Here is an 18884-nt window from a genome sequence, read left to right as displayed (position 1 = left end):
TGTGCTCTATTAGATTTCCACGGACTAAGGCTGATCTTCAATAACAACATAGATAATAGAAATCCCACATACATGTGGAAGCTGAACAACACTATACTCGATGATAACTTGGTCAAGGAAGAAAGAAAGAAAGAAATTAAAAACTCTAGAGTTTAATGAAAATGAACCCACAACATACCCAAATGTATAGGTCACAATGAAAGCGGTCCTACAAGGAAAAGTCATAGATCTGAGCGTCTCCAAAAAGAAGCTGAAGTGAGCACACACTAGCAGCTCGACTGCATACCCAAAATCTCTAGACCAAAAGGAAGTAAAAACACCCAATATGAATCGGTGGAAGGAAATAAACTCAAGGTAGAAATCAACCAAGTGGAAACAATAAGAACTATTCAAAGAATTATCCAAACCAAGAGCTGGTTTTTAAGAAAATCAACAGGATAAATAAACCCTTAGCTAGACTAACTAGAGGGCAGAGGGACAGTATCCTAATTAACAAAATCAGAAATGAAAATATAGATATAACAACAGAATCTGAGGAAATCTAAAAATTCATCAGATCCTACAACAAAAGTCTATACTCTACAAAACGGTAAAACCTAAATTAAATGGACAATTTCCTAGACAGATACCAGGTACCAAAGTTAAATCAGGTTCAGATTAATGACCTAAACAGTTCCATTTCCCCTAAAGAAATAGAAGCAGTCATCAATAGTCTCCCAAACAGAAAAAGCCCAGGACCAGATGGGTTTAGTGCAGAGTTCAATCAAACCTTCAAAGAAGACCTAATTCCAAATCTCCTAAACTATTCCAAAAAATCAAAACAGAAAGTACTCTACCCAATTCATTCTTTGAAGCCACAATTACTTTGATACCTAAATCATATAGAGACCCAACAAAGAAAGAGTACTTCAGATCAATTTCCCTTATGAATATCGACTCAAAAATAATTAATAAAATTTTAACAAACCGAATCTAAGAAAACATCCAACCATCATCCTTCATGTTCAAGCAAACTTCATCCTAGGGATGCAAGGATGGTTCAATATATGGAAATCTGTCAACATAATCTGCTATATATACAAACTCAATGGCAAAAAACAAATGATCATCTCTTTGGATGATGAGAAAACATTAGAAAAAGTCCAACACCCCTTAATGATAAAAGTCTTGGAAAGATCAGGAATTCAAGGCCCATACCTTGACATAATAAAAGCAATATACAGCAAACCAGTAGCTAACATCAAAGTAAATGGTGAGAAACTGGAAGCAATCCCACTAAAAGCAGGGACTGGATAAGGCTGCCCACTCTTTCCCTAACTGTTCAATATAGGACTTGAAGTCTAGCTAGCTCCGGGGTACTGGTTAGTTCATAATGTTGTTCTACCTATAGGGTTGCAGATCCCTTTAGTTCCTTGGGTAGTTTCTCTAGCTCCGGAGCTCTTGACTCTAGCTGCATATGTATCAAAAGATGACCTAGTCGGCCATCACTGGAAAGAGAGGCCCATTGGACTTGCCAACTTTATATGCCCCAGTACAGGGGAATGCCAGGGCCAAAAAGTGGGAATAGGTGGGTAGGGGAGTGGGTGGGAGGATATAGGAGACTTTTGGGATAGCATTGGAAATGTAAATGAGGAAAATACCTAATAAAAAGTATTAAAAAAATAAAAAGTTTAATTTCAGTATCCAAGTTCGTCATTTATAAACACACGAAAGCATAGTCCAGGCAAATTAAATACAGAGCCTACATACACTATTTCAACAAAACATTTTTTTTTCTAAAATATCAGAGGCAAATGAGTGATTTGTTTCACCCATAATATTTAACTGATTTGCAATGAGAAAATGAAAAACTTTTTTTTTTTTAAGACATAAGCAAAAACTTTGGAGTCAGGTAAAGTGTCTGATAGCTGATACTTCATTTTGATATCCTTGGCACTCTATAATGTACCAATGATGGTTTAGGCTTCCCTATCATAGGAAAAAAATCTAAATATCTAAGATTTTTCTCATGACTGCAATATACAAGCGCTTTCCTTGTCAACAAGCTACCTCCTCAAAGAAGAATCTGAGCTATATCTGGTCAAGCTCTGAGGGGTCAGCACATACTTCTTACTAGATAGCTTTATTGTATAGAGATGCAAAAAGTAAACCAGAGGCAGGGATATTTGATCAACAGGCCCTATCTCTTTTATACATGTCATATCATGCACTGGTGAAGTCCTAAGCATGACTTTAAAAATTGGATTAAATTTCAAGGGACTCATAATAAGCAGGATATCTCTGAGTTAACTGACCCTGTAAAACCTGATTGCAACACCTGACATTGGAACGTGCTCATGACCAATTCGCCATGTGATTGACACTCCATGATATGCCCAAGATGAGTTTTGTTTTCAAATGCCTGGTTCTGTAATGTAAACAGCTTCCAGAATATTCCCTCTAGGACATACTTTTGGAGCCTGTGGTTAAGAACTGTTCAGTCAGGATGGCTTAACCTCCACCTCCTATTTACAGGTTTCATTTAACAGCCACAAAAGCTGTTTTGTTGCAAATAAAATATTTAATTAAAATACAGCACCTAATTTATGGTTTTTACACAACTGAATAAAAACCCTACATAATAAAATTGTTTACATCTTCCTTTCATTCTAGTAAAACAGATTATTGTCCTCTCAAAACAAAACAAAAAACCTTTATAGTTTTAAACCTGATCATCCTAATTCATAATTGCCAAGACTTTGTTTCTAGTGGGCTTCTGAAAATGCACCTTGACACCTGGCCTGAAGGAGGAGTAAGGCACATGTGGGTATTATGGTGAGAACTGGCAGGTAGCCCCAGATGCCTGGTCTGGGGTCCTAAATGGCCCATCCAGGCAAGTCAGCCCTGGTACAATAGCTAGCACTCTGAAGGACGTTTACAGTCTGGTGGCTCCATCAATGAGTTCAATACTGAAAGCATATCAAAGGAAGATTCACTTTTTAAAAGACTAGCTTTTCAAAATGCTCCATCATGAGACTGGGATGGCCAAAGCTGCCAGCATCTTTGGATATGCTGAACAACTTTTCTGAGGGGACTGTACTTGGGGGACAGCCCAGAAATCAGACTGCTAAGTTAGACTGCCCAGGCCACAATGACTGCTTTAGGTTCCAGTAGGTAAGTGGGTCACAGCTGTGTTCCAGCACCTCTTCCTCCAAATACGCAAGCACCATGTCTTCAGATAGTTTCTCTCTCTGATCTCTCTCTATCGGTGCGAGTGACCACAGGCTCTCCTCTGTGCCAGTGTCTTTAAGTGGGGTCCCTGAGTCACAGCCATTGGAGGTGGCAGTGTCCTCTGAGGTAGAATTCAGTATTTCTAGCTCCCTGATTAAGTCTTGCCTGTACTGCCCTGCCTCCTCTTCTGTGAACAGGGAAGCTTTGTAGCGAGGGTCCAACAGTGTGGCAATGATGTATCTGTGGTCATGAAGGGTGGCAGACAGGCAGCTCGCCATGGCTTCCCTCAGGGACTTAAGCATGGTGTCAATGCCCATGGTCTCCCCAAACAGCATCTCCACTTTTCTGCTGAGGCTGTGGATCATGGGGATTACCTGGCTCAGCGTAGATATGTGGGCACTCATCTCTTGGATTGCAGCATCAAATGATCTCAGCCCATGGCAAACAGACCTCATGACCTTCCACTGGTCACAGTTGATCAATTCTCTGAAGTTACATTCAATGGATACCTGGTTAACTGCCCTCTTCTGCTCAATCAGATGTTCAAGCATGTGGAACAATGTGCTTCACCTAGACGGTACATCCTGAATCACCTGGTGCTGTGGCAGCTCGTGGTCTTTCTGCAGTTCTGCTAACTTCTCTCTTACTCTGGGTGACTGATGGACCCGCTCACACAGCTTCCGGGCAATACTCAGTAAGTTCTTGACCATCCTCTGGCTCTTGATAGCCTCACTCACAATCAGATTCACTGTGTGACTGAAATACTGCACACTTGAGTGTTCACCCTCACTCAGCATCTTCCCTATGCTTGGATTGTCAGTGACAGTGATGCCAATCTGAAGGCCAATGGAAGTCACCTAGGCTTCCCACCAACACTCCAATTGCTTCTGAATGCTATTTCCACTATTGTCACAGTCAATCTGTGACACATCTAAAAGTGCTGAGCAATGGTGATCCTCACAATGTGGTTGGACAGTGGGTGTGAAGGTGACCCAGTGAGCTATAATGGTCAGATATTCACGAGTCTGGCTACTCATCCATATTCAAGAGGTGAAGTGAACCACACCACTCTCAGCTTCCTTCAGATGTGACATAATTATCTGTTTCATATTGTCATACATATCTGGGATAGCTGTTCTAGAGAAGTAGGAAGGGGAGAGTAAAGAGTACAAGGTTTCAAGTATTCAAGCAGCCTGTTAAAGCCAACATTGTCTACAAGGGAATGTGGGTGAAGGTCAAGTGCAATCATTTCAGCTATGAGACTTGTGATTTTTTTGGCAACTTGATGAGAGTCATAGAACTTCTCTGTGGAGTCACGGAAAGGGAAAGGCCCTAAGAGCTCTATGCCCAGAGGCCTCCAGATGCCTGGAGAATGGGACAGAGTGGTCTCTGAGATGCCATTCTTGAGTACATGGCCATGGAACTGCTGCAGATGGTTCAGAAGACAGCTGATGCCCAGGTTTGTGGGCTTCTTGCCCCTGCTGATGGTCCGGTCACAGTGCAGGCACACCACCTTTGTTGAGTCTGCTGAACAAATAGAAAAGTGATTCCATAGCTTGGTGGTCTTCTTGCTATTAGTAGGAAACACACCTTGAGGGTTTTTTTTTTCTGACCACTGCTGGCAAGTCAGTTAATTTGGAGGATATTTCTGCAGAGGCCAAAGTGGCATATGGAGAGATTGCCAAACTTGCACCCAGAAAGTCCTTGGGTTCCCAACCACCTCAGGGTGGCGTCTGTACAGGTGTTGCATCAAACAACTGGTGCCAACATCTCCCTTCTTCCCCCGACTAATAATGCAGCTACAGTACTGGCACACTGCTTTGAGACTGACCATTAGGGACAGGGAAAAGTGATGCCAGACTTCTGACTATAGTTTTCTCATCACCTTAATTTTGCTGGAAGACAGGGCCTGATTCCAACCTTGGATTTACTGTGTCTGGTGGCTGCTTCTCTGGAGAAAACACTACAGAGGCCTCCCTCAAGTCATCAGAGGATGACAACATGGACACATCTTCTGGGGACACATCCCCAGGATTTATGTGTGATGACAGGACCTCAGGAAGTCTGTCGGGGGATGAGGAGGCAGAAGGGGACTCTTTGACTCATTTGCCTGGAGATAACGATGCAGAGTTGAGATCCCCTTCTTGGGGCAGCAGGGCAGGCATCAGGGTTCAGGGCACAGGGTACAATGGTGGGATGCCTGTGTTGCTCCCGTTCTCCTGCAGTACAATGGAGCAATATGCTCTCCACATGTGCCTGATGAGGCAGCTTGTGACCAGGTCCTTCCTGTTCTTCCCTCTACTGAACTCATTCATACAGTGGACACACACAGCCTTTGAGCAACTAAGGGGTGACAAGTAGAAGTGCTTCCAGATGGCTGATCTCTGCCTGGACCCAAATGTGCTTTGGGGAAAGGAAAGGTTTCTGTCTGCCATGGTTTCTGAAGTGTTATCATAATGGAGCATGGAGAGGTTGAGAGAGGAGACTGCCAAGGCCTCCTCTCTGCTGTACTTTTCAGTGACAGACACATCAGACACCTCTTCAGAAGAAACTACAGTTACAAACTCTTTCATTATTTGGTGAGGAGATGGGATCTTGGGAGCCATTTTCTGGAGAATTCTGACAGGTGATAGCACAGTGCTAAGGTCTCCCACATCTGAAATGCCACCTACTGTAGGCGGATAGGATTCACAGTGGAGGGATAAGAATAGCAACCCATTCAGAAAAACCTTTGGCCCCAAATGTGTCCTAACCAGAAGATGTCCAGAAATAAAGATGGAGGAGAGATGGGCAATCAATTACTGGCCAAAATTGAGACACACACCATGGACAAGAAACAATCCATGATACTATTGCTGATACTCTTAGATGCTTACCTACAATAGCCCAGAATAACTGTACTCTGAGAGGCTCCACGTAGCAGCTGAATTACAGAGATATATAAGTCCACAGCCAAACATTAGTTAGAGCTGTGGAAGTCTTTTGGAAAAGTTGGGGAAAGGATTGTTGTACCCAATGGGGTTAAGAACTCCAGATGAAGACAAGAAGAGTCAACTAACCTGGACCTTTTAGCACTCTCAGATACTGAACCACCAAACAAAAAGTAATCCAGAGCTAGACCTAGGGGCCCTGCACATATGTAGCAGATTTGTAGCTTGGTCTTTGAGCAGATCTCCCAACAATTGGAGCTGGGGCTCTCCATGGACATGTTTCCTCTCTGTGGATCCTATTCCTCTATCTGGGCTGCCTTGTCTTGTCTCTGTGGGAGAAGACACACCACGTCCTGGGGAGAATTGTTGTGTCATGGTAGGGAGGTACCCTAGGGCAACTATCCCTTCACAGAAGAGAAGAGGATGGGGCTAGGAGCTGTGAGTAGGGGTCATTAAGAGGAGAGTGGTGCTGTATATTGTGACATAAACAAACAAACAAACGAATAAATTTATAATATATATATAATATGAATAAATAAATTTATTAATTTATAAATTAATTAATGAAATTAATTTCTCTGAGTTTCTCCCCCTCCTATATTTAACAGATTACTCACCATTTCCTTTGAGAAACCATTCAAAATATGTTCCAAAAGACCCTGGATTCTTCACAAGGTTTGTGTTTCCCCAGAAAAAGTAACCAGACACAAGAATATCTCTGGGATTTCTGATGAGATAGATCGCCTTGAATGGATGAAAATGTAAATGAAGGTCAACAGTTATTCCTCACATTTTAACTGTCATAATTTACATGATATATTCTAATATCTAATTATTTCTAATTACATTTGCTATTTCTATGGTGGGAAAACATATACACAAGTGAAAAATCTATAGTCATAATTCCCCTTTTCTAATTTTATATGATTTGTAAAAAATGAACAACAAAATGACTAGTTCATTAATACTGAAAAAAAGAAACAGACTGATTCGACAGTTCTAAAGATTATAATAACAATTGGTTATCCAACACCAAAGGCCATGCCTGTAAAATAAACATACAATTAATACTGTAGTGACTGAGAAAGGTGCACTGAAGTAATTTGGGATATACAGATTCATTTACGAATACATTGATTATTTATTTATTTAGGAATATATACTGTATACATTAGAAGCATGTAAATATATATCTCTATAGGAATACATAAACATAGGAATATATTTAGAAATATATATGTATATTCATATGTATATATATGCAACATAATTAATGAAAAAGGAAAAAATAAATTTGAAAGAGAGAAAAAATTATATATTAATTTTGCAGGGGAAATATGGTAGGGGAAAATGATTATATATACAATTATATTTTATTATAAAATGTCAAAACATAAAAGAAATAATTTAAAAAAAATCATTATTTTTTAAAAATATATTTATTTTATACATAGGAATACACTGTTGCTGTATTCAGACATACCAAAAGGCACTGGATCTCATTACATATCGTCATGAACCACCATGTTGTTTCTGGGAACTGATGTCAGTACCTCTGGAAAAGCAATTACTGCTCTTTACCTTGGAGCCAACACACCAGCACCCAAAGTAATCATTTTTAATAACATGAACTTCATATTTTGTACCAATTATTCTATATCTCATCTTTTTATCTTCAAATGTATTGATTTATGCATGTCTGAGTGCACACATTCATTTTTGCACACCATATGTGGACAGAAACCCACAGACATTAAGTAAAAGGGAGTTGGATGCCCTGGCACTAGAGTTGCAGAGAGTTGTGAGACACCATGTGGGTGTTGGGAACTGAACCTAGGTCCTTTACAAGAGCAGCCAGTACTCTTAACAGCTGAGCCATCTCGCTAAGTCGTCTTAGAAATTTTAAATATTTTTATTGGATGTTTTTGTATACATTTCAAATGTTATCACCTTTTTCAGCTTCCTACCTCCTCCCTGTAAACCCCCAATCCAATTCCCTTCCCCCTGCTTCAATGAAAGTGTTTTCTGACAACCATCCACTCCTACTTCCCAAGGATAGCTAAAGTTATTCTCAACAATAAACGAACTACTGGGTGAATCACCATCCCTGATCTCAAGCTGTGTTATAAGCAATAATGATAAAACATTTATGCTATTGGTACAATGAAATGCAGGTGGATTAATGGAATAGAATTGAAAACCCAAAATTGAGCCCACACACCTATGTTCAGTTGATCTTTTGCAAAGCTTCTAAAACCATCCACTGGGAAAAAGAGAGCATTTTCAACAAATGATGCCTGTTTAATTGGCTATCAGCTTGTAGAACAGTGGGAATTGATTCATTCTTGTCTCCTTTTACACAGCTCAACTCCATGTGTATCGAGAACTTCCACATATAACCAGATACACTGAAACTTATAGAAGATAAAGTAGGGAAGAACCTAAAATACATGGGCACAAGAGAAAAGTTCCTGAACAGAACAGAAATGGTTTATGCTCAAAGGTCAAGAATTAACAAATGGGACCTAATAAAATTGCAGAGTTTCTGTAAGGCAAAGAACACTGTCATTAGGACAAATGGAGAGAGGAACACTCCTCTATTGCATGTGGGATTGCAAGCTGTTACAACAACTCTGGAAATCACTCTGGTGGTTTCTAGGGAAATTGGACATAGTATTACCTGAGGACCCACTCCCGAGCATATATCCAAAAGATGCTACAACATATAACAAGGATATGTTCATAGCAGCTGTAATGATAAGAGACAGATTATGGAAATATATCAGATGTCCTTCAACAGAGGAAATGATACAGAAAGGGTGATACATTTACACGATGGCATACTACTCATCAATAAAAAGCAATGACTTTTGAAATTCATAGGAAAATTAATAAAAATAGAAAATATCATCTTGAGTGAGGTAACCCAATCAGAAAAGCATACAAATGGTATGCATTAACTGATAATTTATTATTAGCCCAGTAGGTCAGAATAACCAAAATATATTTCACACACCACATGAAGCTCTAGAAGGACGACCAGAGCATTGATACTTCCATGATTCTTAGAAGGGGGGACAAAAACTTATGGGAGGAAACATGAAGACAAAGTGTTGAGCAGAGACTGAAGGAAAGACAATACAGATACTGCTCCATCTGGGGATCCATCCCATATTCAGTAACCAAACCAAGACACTATTTTCGATGCAAAGAAGTGCATGCTGTCAGGAACTGTCTTCTGAGAGGCTCTGCCAGAAATATAGAATTCATCTCTTTAAGCTTCAGTTTCCCTGGTCAAAATTTTCCAAATCCAGATAAGACACATACATATATATGAATGGCCACAAACATTGTGCCATTTTAGTGAGAGATTATTCTAAGTTTGTCTTTGTAGTTGCAGCATAAACTATAGCTTTTATGGATGGAGGAATTTACACAAAAATTTCTTACTAACTAGGACCTTTCATAGGTCAGTATGTGGATATCTCTGATTACTTCTACTGTTCCTCTTTCCATTTCATGGGAGACTTCTGTGGCTACTGATCTCAATAAACAGCTACACACGTGATGACACTGTATATATAACTGATCTTTGAACATTGATGGCTGGTCAATTTTCTTCCCCTATGAGCAATTGTGTCTTTGGTGTTTCACCCACAGGGCTTAGTTATACATTATATAAGAAAGATTAGCTTTTTGATGACAATGATATAGTAATATCCATTGTACATTAGAGATTGAACTCTATTTGGCCTTTATATGTAGTTCATGAATGTTTCAGTGTGATATTTCACTTTATTTCTTAAAGCTGCCCAGGATCACTGTGTGCTGGTCCACATCCTTGTACTCTATCTAATATAGTCTGAGGTGGGGAAACATCAGCATCACCTACTGCATGAGAATCCCATCTTCACATTTCAGCAAGACCTCCAGGATTTGTCAGGTAAAATAAGTTCAGAGTGTTTAGTCAAAGAAAATTTCAACCACTGGACACTGACCTTGGCCTTGGAACTGAAGAAAGACTTGGGGAAGAGATGGATGGGAAGATGGGAGGTTATGAGTCGTGGTCCTTCTTTATTGATTAATGCAGGATATCCTGTCTCAGTCTCTAGCCAGGGTGAGCGGTCCCAAATGGGCACAGTTTGGATCCATTTCGGATCTCCCTTGGTCTGAATCAAGCAGACAATCTCAATCAGCCAGTTTGTTCCTGAAGGAAAAGGAAAAGTGACTGTCACTCATTTCAACATTACTTGTGAAAAAGCCTCAAGTAGAATATATGCCCATAAAATTTACAGTGCTGCCCAATTTCAAGCACACAGAATTGTATTCACAATGTCTGTGTGACATACGTGCAAAGTATATTCACTCATCATATTCTAGACTTCATTTGCAAAACCTTATACTCAGTAAACAGCAACCTGGCAATGGAATATCTCCTCCAGGCCTGGGCCAACATCATTCTATATTCTGGTGGAATGAATTTGTATCTCATATATTTCAGAATGTTATAATCATATCACATGCCCTTGGAGACTACCTCATTTAATTTAATTCACTGTCATTGAGATGCCCCCATGCTGAAATATATGACTGAGTACTTCTCCTTTTTAAGGTGAATCAATTCCCTTGTGCATTTTTATCACACACTTTATTTCTGATTGTGTTCTGATTTGTCACTGGATGTTTCTCTAGCTTCCTTCTCTGAGATAGTGTCTGGTACTTTTTTCCTATATTCCCACTGCCTATGGAATTTCTGTGTCATTTTTCTTTATATGTCAACAACCTAATACTTGCTCAATGTTCAGTGCTCCTTCCACACAGCAATCATCCATATCACAAAACTACCATGATGTTGCTTTTTGCTTTCTTGAGTGTTCTGATTCTTTCTACATCCTGGACAAGGTCCATAGTAATTTTACCTGAAACTGTCCTCTCTTCCACATATCCTCACATACATGCCTCTATCTCTTATTTCTTGCATTTATTCTCATCACTCTCTCTCTTCTATCTCTTCCCCAGAGATAGGGACCAATGACATATTCTGCCTCAGGGAGCACTGTCATTGTTTTGGAGCCATAGCTGATCTCCTCTGCCCACATAGGTCAGTCTGAGTGGAACACACACAAATCTCCATGCCCACAAGTCATTTTACACATTAATATATAGAACACTCTACTCATCACCCGAAATGAATTAGGATCAAAGTACTAATCTCCCTTATACATTTCTGAATTAGTTTTACTGATGATCCTTACCTGACTTGGGGTAAGTCAATATCAATAAGTCTTCTTCTTTCACCACAAACTTATTACGAATATCTTCCAAAATTTCTCTTTGATGTAATATGGCAGGAAAAGGTATGCCTTCAAACCAATAATATTCTGACATCATGAATAGCTCCTTGTAGGTGCTGTTAGGATTCCAGCCAAGGACACCTATTCAACTTATAACAAATGCTGAGAGGTAAGATTTATAGTGCAGGTAAAAAATTATTAACATTTTTATGTGTTTTGAAATATTTACTGATGGCGAGAAATAAATATTGTCACATACAGTCAAAGGTTACTATTGAGCAGTTTTAAAGTTGTACAAAGAGACAGCTTCTGGGACAGGCGGGAGCCACAGAGCCACTGAGGCAGCACCCTTTTGCGGCCGCAGACATCCTGCACCCTCCCAGCCGGAGGACAGTGATGTGCTCTGCAGGGAGCGCCATCTTGGCTCCGGGACTCCGCCGAACTTAGTCTGTACAGGTCAGAGTGAGGACCACAGAGGCAGACAGCTTCTGGGACAGGCGGGAGCCACAGAGCCACTGAGGCAGCACCCTTTTGGGGCTGCAGACATCCGGCACCCTCCCAGCCGGAGGACAGTGACCTGCCCTGCAGGGAGCACCATCTTGGCTCCGGAACTCCGCCGAACTTAGTCTGCACAGGTCAGAGTGAGGACCACAGAGGCAGACAGCTTCTGGGACAGGTGGGAGCCACAGAGCTGCTGAGGCAGCACCCTTTTGGGGCCGCAGACATCCGGCACCCTCCCAGCTGGAAGACAGTGGTCTGCCCTGCACAGGAGCCCTCTGCCTCAGGAGCAGGGAGCACACCTTGGATCCAGGACTCCACTGAACTTAGGAACTTAATCTGCACAGCTGAGAGTGTGCACCACAGAAGCCTACAGCTTCTGTGACCTGCCAAAGCAACACAGCATCTGGGAAAGGTCCTGTTTTCTGCCTTCTTCTTCGGCCAGGAGGAGGTCCAAACGCCAGATATCTGTACACCTTCCCTTTAAGAGGAAAGCTTGTCAGCAGGGAGTGCTCTAACCACTGAAACTCAGAGGAGAGAGCCTGTCTCCCAGGTCTGCTGACAGACGATACTCAGAATCACCAGAAGAACAACCTCTGAAGAGAGACAACTATAACAACTCCAGAGATTACCAGATGGCGAGAGGTAAACGTAAGAATCTTACTAACAGAAACCAAGACCACTCACCATCATCAGGACCCAGCACTCCCACTTCGCCCAGTCCAGGGCACCACAACACACCTGAAAAGCTAGACCTGGATTTAAAAGCATATCTCATGATGATGGTAGAGGACATCAAGAAGGACTTTAAAGAACTACAGGAGAACATGGCTAAAGAGTTACAAGTCCTTAAAGAAAAACAGAAAAACACAACCAAACTGGTAGAAGTCCTTAAAGAGAAACAAGAAAACACATCCAATCAGATGATGGAAATGAACAAAACCATACTAGACTTAAAAAGGGAAGTAGACACAATAAAGAAAACCCAAAATGAGGCAACACTGGAGATAGAAACCCTAGGAAAGAAATCTGGAACCATAGATGCAAGCATCAGCAACAGAATACAAGAGATGGAAGAGAGAATCTCAGGTGCAGAAGATTCCATAGAGAACATCGGCACAACAATCAAGGAAAATGGAAAATGCAAAAAGATCCTAACTCAAAACATCCAGGAAATACAGGACACAATGAGAAGACCAAACCTACTGATAATAGGAGTGGATGAGAATGAAGATTTTCAACTCAAAGGACCAGCAAACATCTTCAACAAAATTATAGAAGAAAACTTCCCAAATCTAAAGAAAGAGATGCCCATGAACATACAAGAAGCCTACAGAACTCCAAATATGCTGGACCAGAAAAGAAATACCTCTCGACACATAATAATCAGAACAACAAATGCACTAAATAAAGATAGAATACTAAAAGCAGTAAGAGAAAAAGGCCAAGTAACATATAAAGGCAAGCCTATCAGAATTACACCAGATTTTTCACCAGAGACTATGAAAGCCAGAAGATCCTGGACAGATGTTATACAGGCACTAAAAGAACACAAATTCCAGCCCAGGCTACTATACCCAGCCAAACTCTCAATTAACATAGATGGAGAAACCAAAGTATTCCACGACAAAACCAAATTCACACATTATCTCTCCAGGAATCCAGCCCTTCAAAGGATAATAACAGAAAAAAACCAATAAAAGGACGGGAACCACGCCCTAGAAACAACAAGAAGGTAATCCCTCAACAAACCTAAAAGAAGACAGCCACAAGAACAGAATGCCAACTTTAACAACAAAAATAACAGGAAACAACAATTACTTTTCCTTAATATCTCTTAATATCAATGGACTCAACTCCCCAATAAAAAGACATAGACTAACAAACTGGCTACACAAACAAGACCAAACATTTTGCTGCTTACAGGAAACTCATCTCAGAGAAAAAGATAGACACTACCTAAGAATGAAAGGCTGGAAAACAATTTTCCAAGCAAATGGTATGAAGAAACAAGCTGGAGTAGCCATTCTAATTTCTGATAAGATTGACTTCCAACCCAAGGTCATCAAAAAAGACAGGGAGGGGCACTTCATACTCATCAAAGGTAAAATCCTCCAAGAGGAACTATCAATCCTGAATATCTATGCTCCAAATACAAAGGCAGCCTCATTCATTAAAGAAACTTTAGTAAATCTCAAAGCACACATTGCACCTCATACAATAATAGTGGGAGACTTCAACACACCACTTTCACCAATGGACAGATCATGGAAACAGAAACTAAACAGGGACACAGTGAAACTAACAGAAGTTATGGATCAAATGGATCTGGCAGATATCTACAGAACATTTTACCCTAAAACAAAAGGATACACCTTCTTCTCAGCACCTCATGGTACCTTCTCCAAAATTGACCACGTAATTGGGCACAAAACAGGACTCAACAGATACAAAAATATTGAAATTGTCCCATGCATCCTATCAGATCACCATGGACTAAGACTGATCTTCAATAACAAAATAAATAATAGAAAGCCAACATTCACGTGGAAACTGAACAACACTCTTCTCAATGATACCTTGGTCAAGGAAGGAATAAAGAAAGAAATCAAGGACTTTTTAGAGTTCAATGAAAATGAAGCCACAACATACCCAAACTTATGGGACGCAATGAAAGCATTTCTAAGAGGAAAACTCATAGCTCTGAGTGCCTCCAAAAAGAAACTAGAAAGAGCACACATTAGCAGCTTGACAACACACCTAAAAGCACTAGAACTAAAGGAAGCAAACTCACCCAAGAGGAGTAGACGGCAGGAAATAATCAAACTCAGAGGCGAAATCAATCGAGTGGAAACAAGAAGAACTATCCAAAGAATCAACCAATCAAGGAGCTGGTTCTTTGAGAAAATCAACAAGATAGATAAACCCTTAGCCAGACTAACTAGAGGGCACAGGGAAAGTATTCTAATTAACAAAATCAGAAATGAAAAAGGAGACATAACAACAGATCCTGAAGACATCCAAAACACCATCAGATCCTTCTACCAAAGGCTATACTCAACAAAACTGGAGAACCTGGATGAAATGGAGAAGTTCCTAGTCAGATACCAGGTACCAAAGTTGAACCAAGATCAGGTTAATGATCTAAACAGCCCTATATCCCCCAAAGAAATAGAAGCAGTCATTAATAGTCTCCCAACCAAAAAAAGCCCAGGACCAGATGGGTTTAGTGCAGAGTTCTATCAGACCTTCAAAGAAGATCTAATCCCAGTTCTTCACAAACTATTCCACAAAATAGAAACAGAAGGTACTCTACCCAACTCATTCTATGAAGCCACAATCACTCTGATACCTAAACCACAAAAAGACCCAACAAAGATAGAAAACTTCAGACCAATTTCCCTTATGAATATTGATGCAAAAATCCTCAATAAAGTTCTTGCTAACCGAATCCAAGAACACATCAAAACAATCATCCATCCTGACCAAGTAGGTTTCATCCCAGGGATGCAGGGATGGTTCAATATACGGAAATCCATCAACGTAATCCAGTATATAAACAAACTCAAAGACAAAAACCACATGGTCATCTCGTTAGATGCAGAAAAAGCATTTGACAAGATCCAACACCCATTCATGATAAAAGTCTTGGAAAGATCAGGAATTCAAGGCCCATACCTAAACATGATAAAAGCAATCTACAGCAAACCAGTAGCCAACATCAAAGTAAATGGTGAGAAGCTTGAAGCAATCCCTCTAAAATCAGGGACTAGACAAGGCTGTCCACTTTCTCCATACCTACTCAACATAGCACTTGAAGTCCTAGCCAGATCAATTCGACAACAAAAGGAGATCAAAGGGATACAAATTGGAAAAGATGAAGTCAAAATATCACTTTTTGCAGATGATATGATAGTATATATAAGTGACCCTAAAAATTCCACCAGAGAACTCCTAAGCCTGATAAACAGCTTCGGTGAAGTTGCTGGATATAAAATTAACTCAAACAAATCAATGGCCTTTCTCTACACAAGAATAAACAGGCTGAGAAGGAAATTAGGGAAACAACACCCTTCTCAATAGTCACAAATAATATAAAATATCTTGGCGTGACTCTAACTAAGGAAGTGAAAGATCTGTATAATAAGAACTTCAAGTCTCTGAAGAAAGAAATTGTAGAAGATCTCAGAAGATGGAAAGATCTCCCATGCTCATGGATTGGCAGGATCAACATTTTAAAAATGGCTATCTTGCCAAAAGCAATTTACAGATTCAATGCAATCCCCATCAAAATTCCAACTCAATTCTTCAACGAATTAGAAAGTGCAATCTGCAAATTCATCTGGAATAACAAAAACCCTAGGATAGCAAAAACTCTTCTCAAGGATAAAAGAACCTCTGGTGGAATCACCATGCCAGACCTAAAGCTTTACTACAGAGCAATTGTGATAAAAACTGCGTGGTACTGGTATAGTGACAGACAAATAGACCAATGGAATAGAATTGAAGACCCAGAAATGAACCCACACACCTACGGTCACTTGATCTTCGACAAGGGAGCTAAAAACATCCAGTGGAAGAAAGACAGCATTTTCAACAAATGGTGCTGGCACAACTGGTTGTTATCGTGTAGAAGAATGCGAATCGATCCATTCCTATCTCCTTGTACTAAGGTCAAGTCTAAGTGGATCAAGGAACTTCACATAAAACCAGAGACACTGAAACTTATAGAGGAGAAAGTGGGGAAAAGCCTTGAAGATATGGGCACAGGGGAAAAATTCTTCAATAGAACAGCAATGGTTTGTGCTGTAAGATCGAGAATTGACAAGTGGGACCTCATGAAACTACAAAGCTTCTGCAAGGCAAAAGACACCATCAATAAGACAAAAAAACCACCAACAGATTGGGAAAGGATCTTTACCTACCCTAAATCAGATAAGGGTCTAATATCCAATATATATAAGGAACTCAAGAAGGTGGACTCCAGAAAGTCAAATAAACCCATTAAAAAATAGGCTCAAAATTGAACAAAGAATTCTCACCTGAAGAACACCAAATGGCAGAGAAGCACCTGAAAAAATGTTCAACATCCTTAATCATCAGGGAAATGCAAATCAAAACAACCCTGAGATTCCACCTCACACCAGTCAGAATGGCTAAGGTCAAAAATTCAGGTGACAGCAGATGCTGGCCAGGATGTGGAGAAAGAGGAACACTCCTCCATTGTTGGTGGGATTGCAAGCTTGTACAACCACTCTGGAAATCAGTCTGGCGGTTCCTCAGAAAATTGGACATAGTACTACCGGAGGATCCAGCAATACCTCTTCTGGGCATATATCCAGAAGATGTCCCAACCGGTAAGAAGGACACATGCTCCACTATGTTCATAGCAGCCCTATTTATAATAGCCAGAAGCTGGAAAGAACCCAGATGTCCCTCAACAGAGGAATGGATACAGAAATTATGGTACATTTACACAATGGAGTACTACTCAGCTTTTAAAAAGAATGAAATTATGAAATTCCTAGCCAAATGGATGGACCTGGAGGGCATCATCTTGAGTGAGGTAACACAATCACAAAGGAACTCACACAATATGTATTCACTGATAAGTGGATATTAGCTCAAAACTTAGGATACCCAAGATATAAGATACAATTTGCTAAACGCATGAAACTCAAGAAGAATGAAGACCAAAATGTGAACACTGTGCCCCTTCTTAGAATTGGGAACAAAACACCCATGGAAGGAGTTACAGAGACAAAGTTCAGAGCTGTGATGAAAGGATGGACCATCTAGAGACTGCCGTATCCAGGGATCCATCCCATAATCAGCCTCTAAATGCTGACACCATTGCATACACTAGCAAGATTTTGCTGAAAGGACCCAAAGATAGCTGTCTCTTGAGAGACTATGCAGGGGCCTAGCAAACACAGGAGTGGATGCTCACAGTCAGCTATTGGATGTAGCACAGGGCTCCCAATGGAGAAGCTAGAGAAAGTACCCAAGGAGCTAAAGGGATCTGCTACCCTATAGTTGGAACAACATGATGAACTAACCAGTACCCCGGAGCTTTTGTCTCTAGCTGCATATGTATCGAAAGATGGCCTAGTCGGCCATCACTGGAAAGAGAGGCCCATTGGACTTGCAAACAATATATGCCCCAATATAGGGGAATGCCAGGGCCAAAAGAATGGGAATGGGAGGGTAGGGAAGTGGGGGGCGGTATGGGGGACTTTTGGGATAGCATTGGAAATGTAATTGAGGAAAATATGTAATAAAAAAAAAGGAAAAAAAAAGTTGTACAAATAACATTCTGCAGAATTTGTGAGACCAAGTTCATGACCCCGAATCAGAGACTCAGGAAGACGGAATAGGACATAGAAATGCAAGTTAATTTAAAATGTCTAGTAATATAATCTAGCTTTCAGAATGATTTTGAATGTGCAGAAAAATTACAGATATCATACAGAACCTTTGCATGGAATTTCTTTCATGCTTGCTTGCTTGCTTGCTTGCTTGCTTGCTTGCTTGCTTGCTTGCTTGCTTTCTTGCTTTCTTCTTGCTTCTTTCTTGCTTTCTTGCTTTCTTTTTCTTTTTAATAGTGGTTGCTTTTGAGAAACTCATAGTACATTAAGTTCCCTTTTTCTTCCCCTCAAAGCCTTCCCTCCTTTTCCCATATTTTTGATCTCTTCTTTAATATCTGTTGCTATTTATATATGCACACATGTATATAGTCAAGCTACTGAGTGCATGCACTTGAGGTTGTACACGATGTATCCTGAGGTGTTCAGTTGAGATTAGAAAAATCAATGTGAGATTTCATCTTCAGACACAGCCTATTCTCCATATTTTAGCAACAATTGATATGAAGTATTTCTTCTTTTTTTATATTATTTTTTTAATTTTTAATATTTTTTATTACATATTTCCTCAATTACATTTCCAATGC

General features: G+C 40.2%; 1 protein-coding gene across 3 annotated transcripts in view; it reads right to left on the bottom strand.

Annotated features, from left to right (window-relative positions):
• LOC147003521 (sulfotransferase 2A1-like) overlaps positions 1-11531 on the bottom strand; it is a 31863-nt gene extending 20332 nt beyond the window's left edge. For 2 of the 3 annotated variants that reach the window (XM_085842181.1, XM_085842182.1), the window contains exons 1-3: positions 11396-11531; positions 10139-10347; positions 6758-6884 (exon numbers count right to left, since the gene is read on the bottom strand). In XM_085842181.1, the coding sequence (XP_085698307.1) occupies positions 6758-6884; positions 10139-10347; positions 11396-11531 (472 nt within the window). Of the gene's footprint in view, positions 1-87; positions 108-5390; positions 5411-6757; positions 6885-10138; positions 10348-11395 lie in introns of all 3 variants that reach the window. The other variant, XM_085842180.1, reaches the window with a different exon arrangement.
• Positions 11532-18884: the final 7353 nt, after the last annotated feature.

This window comes from Mus caroli, unplaced genomic scaffold (genome assembly GCF_978045245.1).
Source record: "Mus caroli unplaced genomic scaffold, Mus_caroli_1 scaffold_8, whole genome shotgun sequence".
Taxonomy (NCBI): domain Eukaryota; kingdom Metazoa; phylum Chordata; class Mammalia; order Rodentia; family Muridae; genus Mus; species Mus caroli.
The sequence above is the reverse complement of the archived record's forward strand: the minus strand, read 5'-3'. Positions and strand labels throughout refer to the sequence as shown.